Source organism: Macadamia integrifolia, chloroplast (genome assembly GCF_013358625.1).
Source record: "Macadamia integrifolia chloroplast, complete genome".
Classification (NCBI taxonomy): Eukaryota; Viridiplantae; Streptophyta; class Magnoliopsida; order Proteales; family Proteaceae; genus Macadamia; species Macadamia integrifolia.
This window is the reverse complement of record NC_025288.1, coordinates 82,501-87,500: the sequence shown is the minus strand read 5'-3', so window position 1 is coordinate 87,500 and position 5,000 is coordinate 82,501. Positions and strand designations below refer to the sequence as shown.

At 36.3% G+C, this 5,000-nt stretch overlaps 9 protein-coding genes across 9 annotated transcripts in view, besides 1 other annotated feature; all 9 read left to right on the top strand. All coding sequences in view use genetic code 11, as the record gives it.

The window, feature by feature from the left end:
• The window catches only part of rpl22 (ribosomal protein L22), a 435-nt gene extending 250 nt beyond the window's left edge, over positions 1-185 (top strand). Inside the window, exon 1 of the mRNA in view lies at positions 1-185. This exon is cut by the window's left edge and continues 250 nt beyond it. Within this exon, the coding sequence (YP_009092343.1) occupies positions 1-185 (185 nt within the window).
• Positions 1-5,000: part of a sequence feature (large single copy region; LSC) that runs on past both edges of the window.
• rps3 (ribosomal protein S3) lies at positions 187-834 on the top strand. The gene has a single exon. The coding sequence runs from the start codon at positions 187-189 to the stop codon at positions 832-834; it is 648 nt and encodes a 215-aa protein (YP_009092342.1).
• Positions 2,016-2,426, top strand: rpl16 (ribosomal protein L16). The gene has a single exon. It carries the CDS (start codon positions 2,016-2,018, stop codon positions 2,424-2,426), a length of 411 nt encoding a protein of 136 aa, YP_009092341.1.
• On the top strand, positions 2,559-2,927 carry rpl14 (ribosomal protein L14). The gene has a single exon. It carries the CDS (start codon positions 2,559-2,561, stop codon positions 2,925-2,927), a length of 369 nt encoding a protein of 122 aa, YP_009092340.1.
• Positions 3,201-3,599, top strand: rps8 (ribosomal protein S8). Its single transcript has one exon. The coding sequence runs from the start codon at positions 3,201-3,203 to the stop codon at positions 3,597-3,599; it is 399 nt and encodes a 132-aa protein (YP_009092339.1).
• infA (translational initiation factor 1) lies at positions 3,726-3,959 on the top strand. Its single transcript has one exon. The coding sequence runs from the start codon at positions 3,726-3,728 to the stop codon at positions 3,957-3,959; it is 234 nt and encodes a 77-aa protein (YP_009092338.1).
• rpl36 (ribosomal protein L36) lies at positions 4,074-4,187 on the top strand. The gene has a single exon. It carries the CDS (start codon positions 4,074-4,076, stop codon positions 4,185-4,187), a length of 114 nt encoding a protein of 37 aa, YP_009092337.1.
• Positions 4,305-4,697, top strand: rps11 (ribosomal protein S11). Its single transcript has one exon. The coding sequence runs from the start codon at positions 4,305-4,307 to the stop codon at positions 4,695-4,697; it is 393 nt and encodes a 130-aa protein (YP_009092336.1).
• The window catches only part of rpoA (RNA polymerase alpha subunit), a 987-nt gene continuing 749 nt past the window's right edge, over positions 4,763-5,000 (top strand). Inside the window, exon 1 of the mRNA in view lies at positions 4,763-5,000. This exon is cut by the window's right edge and continues 749 nt beyond it. Within this exon, the coding sequence (YP_009092335.1) occupies positions 4,763-5,000 (238 nt within the window).

Sequence of the window (5,000 nt, the reverse complement as noted above, 5' to 3'; positions counted from 1 at the left end):
TTAGTAAAGCCGAGGTTAACGAGGGTACTGCCATGAAAAGGTTAAAACCTCGAGCTCGAGGACGTAGTTATTCGATAAAAAGACCTACCTGTCATATAACTATTGTATTAAAAGATATAACTTTAGTTGAAAAAACTAAGTATACAGATAGGATGTTTCGTGATAAATATCTTATGGCGGGGTAGTATGGGTCAAAAAATAAATCCACTTGGTTTCAGACTTGGTACAACCCAAAGTCATCATTCCCTTTGGTTTGCGCAACCAAAAAATTATTCCGAGGGTCTCCAGGAAGATCAAAAAATCCGGGATTGTATCAAGAATTATGTACAAAAAAATAAGAGAATAGTCGAGGGAATTGCACGTATAGAGATTCAAAAAAGAATCGATCTGATCCAGGTCATAATCCATATGGGATTCCCAAAGTTGTTAATAGAGGAGAGACCACGAGGAATCGAAGAATTACAGATCAATGTACAAAAAAAGTTTTATTCTGTGAATCGAAAACTCAACATTTCTATCACAAGAATTGCAAGACCTTATGGACAACCTAATATTCTTGCAGAATATATAGCTGGACAATTAAAAAATAGAGTTTCATTTCGAAAGGCAATGAAAAAAGCTATTGAATTAACTGAACAAGCAGATACAAAAGGAATTCAAATACAAATTGCAGGGCGTATTGACGGAAAAGAAATTGCACGTGTCGAATGGATCAGAGAAGGCAGGGTTCCCCTACAAACCATTCGAGCTAAAATTGATTATTGTTCCTATACCGTTCGAACTATCTATGGGGTATTAGGCATCAAAATTTGGATATTTATAGAAGAGGAATAATGATCCTTTCCTTGTCTTTTCCTTGTCTTTCCACTCTTTCCAGCTATCCAGTTCTGATGGAAGAAAAAATGACAAACTCTCTCATTTTTTCCCTTCAATCAAAACAAAAAAATGAGACATTCTAATTTTTTTCTTAATTCTATAGGGTTGAATAAAAATTCGATTAACCATTTGGTAGAATTGCTATGCTTAGTGTGTGACTCGTTGATTTTTTTTAGGGTAGGGCTAGAATTAAAAAAAAAAAAGGACCTGCCCACAGGCTCATAGTATGAACTAATAACTAGCTCATTGCTTCGTATTATCTGGATCCAAGGAAGCAGTCATTATATGATGTATCGATCATATCGTTGTAGCAACTGAAATGTTTTTTGCATAAATAATAAATAAAAAATCAATCTGATTATAGGTTGTGAAGCGAAAATAAAGGGATGTGGATAAATGGAAGGGTGAAAGAAAGAGAGAAGGAGAATATCAATGATATATGATTCCAATATATATGTATGGTCTATGAATCATCTCATAAAAAGCAGTGTAATAAAGCATCAATTCAATGCTGATTCGTCCATAACCATAATTAGATGAATCTGGTTCATAGGAAAAAAATAAAGAGCCTCGAGTCAATAAAGACTGGGGAGATTGACTCAGGAACAAATTTCATTAGGAGCTCCATTGCAAAGTTCGGGCCTAGCCATTAATAGAGAAGCGATGGGAACGACGAAACCTGTGACCGCAAAAGATTCTATTGAAAAGAATCCTAATGATTCAGTGGGTGGGATGGCGGAACGAACCAGGAACCAATTCATTTATTCTGAGAGATCGTGGGCTGGCCCTATGAATGAAACAGATATTGAAAGAGTAAATATTCGCCCGCGAAAGCCTTCTTATTCTTATTGGATTAAAAAAATTTCGGCGATTCGATAAGAGGAAAAATAAAGATTCGTTATAAAACATTCTCTAAAAAAAATAAAAGAAATTGTCTAATTGTATATACAAACAAGATCCACAAATTCCTACATGACAGATTAAATCTCAAAAAACCCTACGATTCAGTTTATTATTCATTAAATAATTAAATAGATGTATATCTGTAATATTATTGAATCGTTTCATTCGCGAGGAGCTGGATGAGAAGAAACTCTCATGTCCGGTTCTGCAGTAGAGATGGGAATTTACAAATTCCCATCAATTATAACCCAAAAAGAACCAGATTCCGTAAACAACATAGAGGAAGAATGAAGGGAATATCTTATCGAGGCAATCGTATTTCTTTCGGCAGATACGCTCTTCAAGCACTTGAACCCGCGTGGATCACATCTAGACAAATAGAAGCAGGGCGACGAGCAATGACACGATATGCGCGTCGTGGTGGAAAAATATGGGTACGTATATTTCCAGACAAACCCGTTACAGTAAGACCTACGGAAACACGTATGGGTTCGGGCAAAGGATCTCCCGAATATTGGGTATCTGTCATTAAACCGGGTCGAATACTTTATGAAATGGGTGGAGTATCAGAAATTGTAGCCAGAGAAGCTATTGAAATAGCTGCGTCCAAAATGCCCATACGAACCCAATTCGTTATTGCAGGATAGGGATGTGAAATCAAAAGAAAGATATTTTTTTAGTAAAAAAAAATTGCTGCTTTATTTATTTTTAGACAAAAAATATTTCTTTTTTTTCCTTCACCCTTTGCTTTGAAAGAACAGATAAAAAAAAAAAAAAAAATGATTCAACCTCAGACCCATTTGAATGTAGCGGACAACAGCGGGGCTCGAGAATTGATGTGTATTCGAATCATAGGAGCCAGTAATCGCCGATATGCTCATATTGGTGACGTGATTGTTGCTGTAATCAAAGAAGCAGTGCCCAATATGCCTCTAGAAAGATCAGAAGTAATCAGAGCTGTAATTGTACGTACATGTAAAGAACTCAAACGTGACAATGGTATGATAATACGATATGATGACAATGCAGCAGTTGTCATTGATCAAGAAGGAAATCCAAAAGGAACTCGAGTCTTTGGTGCGATTGCTCGGGAGTTGAGACGGTTGAATTTTACTAAAATAGTTTCATTAGCTTCTGAGGTATTATAAATGCTAATAAATGAGACCATGATCATTTATGATGATATTCTTATATATTAATATTATTATTATATATGAGAAATATGATAATAATATTAATATATAGGAATCTAAGTTATAAATTCTAGATATAATGTAGAATAAGATATCTGAAATAGATTAATTAACTTAGTAGATTGTGTCTCACGCATATACCTTTTAAAATGCATCATAAACATAAATAATAAAAACAGAGCATGTTGATTATATCAAAATTCGGGGCACCAATAATTATAGTTTGTCATGGGTAGAGACACTATTGCCGACGTAATAACTTCTATACGAAATGCTGACATGAATAAAAAAGGAACAGTTCGAATAGCATCCACTAATATCACGGAAAACATTGTGAAAATACTTCTACGAGAAGGTTTTATCGAAAACGTGAGGAAACACCGGGAAAACAACAAATATTTCTTGGGTTTAACCCTGCAACCTAGAAGGAATAGGAAGGGGCCATATAGAACTATTTTAAAACGTATCAGCCGACCCGGTTTACGAATCTATTCTAACTATCAACGAATTCCTAGGATTTTAGGTGGAATGGGGATTGTAATTCTTTCTACTTCTCGAGGTATAATGACAGATCGGGAGGCTCGACTAGAAGGAATCGGAGGAGAAATTTTGTGTTATATATGGTGATCCTTCTCGGATCCGAATTAGATCCGTAACTTCCTATTTGTTTGTGAAAAAAAAAAAAAGAGGAAGGGCGGGTTATCTAATATCACTCTTCCTCCATTAGTTGATACTTCAAGGGGGTTACCAGGAATGAAAGAACAAAAATGGATTCATGAAGGTTTAATTACTGAATCACTTCCCAATGGTATGTTCCGGGTTCGTTTAGATAATGAAGATCTGATTCTAGGTTATGTTTCAGGAAAGATCCGACGTAGTTTTATACGGATACTACCGGGAGATAGGGTCAAAATCGAAGTAAGTCGGTATGATTCAACCAGAGGACGTATAATTTATAGACTCCGCACCAAAGATTCCAATGATTAGGTCCTTTTCTCAACATGCCTTTCTTTCATAGGGATACAATTCGTGGTTCAAAATTTCAAGAGACTTATTTTCTTCCAAGGAGTAGATTCTAAATTAAGGTAAGGAATGACAAATATGAAAATAAGGGCTTCTGTTCGTAAAATTTGTGAAAAATGTCGACTGATCTGTAGGCGGGGACGAATTATAGTAATTTGTTCCAACCCAAGACATAAACAAAGACAAGGATAATCTTTCTAAAATAAAAAGGGATTCTCTAAAAGACCCGATGTACAAATAAAGGATCTGTTTTGACATGAAATGGATATATCCGTATATCTCTGACTCATATTTATGAGATGATAAATTATGGTAAAACCTATACCAAGAATTGGTTCACGTAAGAATGGACGTAGAATACCAAAGGGAGTTATTCATGTTCAAGCAAGTTTCAACAATACCATTGTGACTGTTACAGATGTAGGGGGTCGGGTGATTTCTTGGTCCTCCGCCGGTGCTTGTGGATTTAAGGGCACAAGAAGAGGGACACCTTTTGCTGCTCAAACCGCAGCAGGAAATGCTATTCGTACAGTGGTGGATCAGGGTATGCAACGAGCAGAAGTCATGATAAAGGGTCCCGGTCTCGGAAGAGATGCAGCATTACGAGCCATTCGTAGAAGTGGTATACTATTAAGTTTCGTACGGGATGTAACCCCTATGCCACATAATGGGTGTAGGCCTCCTAAAAAAAGACGTGTGTAAAAATAGGAACTGAAGGTAGTTCAAGAGAAAGAAACGATTCAATGATCTGATCAACTAAAATTACTATGGTTCGAGAGGAAGTAGCAGTATCTACTCGTACACTAGAGTGGAAGTGTGTTGAATCAAGAGCAGACAGTAAGCGTCTTTATTATGGACGTTTTATTCTGTCTCCGCTTATGAAAGGTCAAGCCGATACGATAGGCATCGCAATGCGAAGGGCTTTACTTGGAGAAATAGAAGGAACATGTATCACACGTGCAAAATCTGAGAAGATACCACATGAATATTCTACCATAGTAGGTA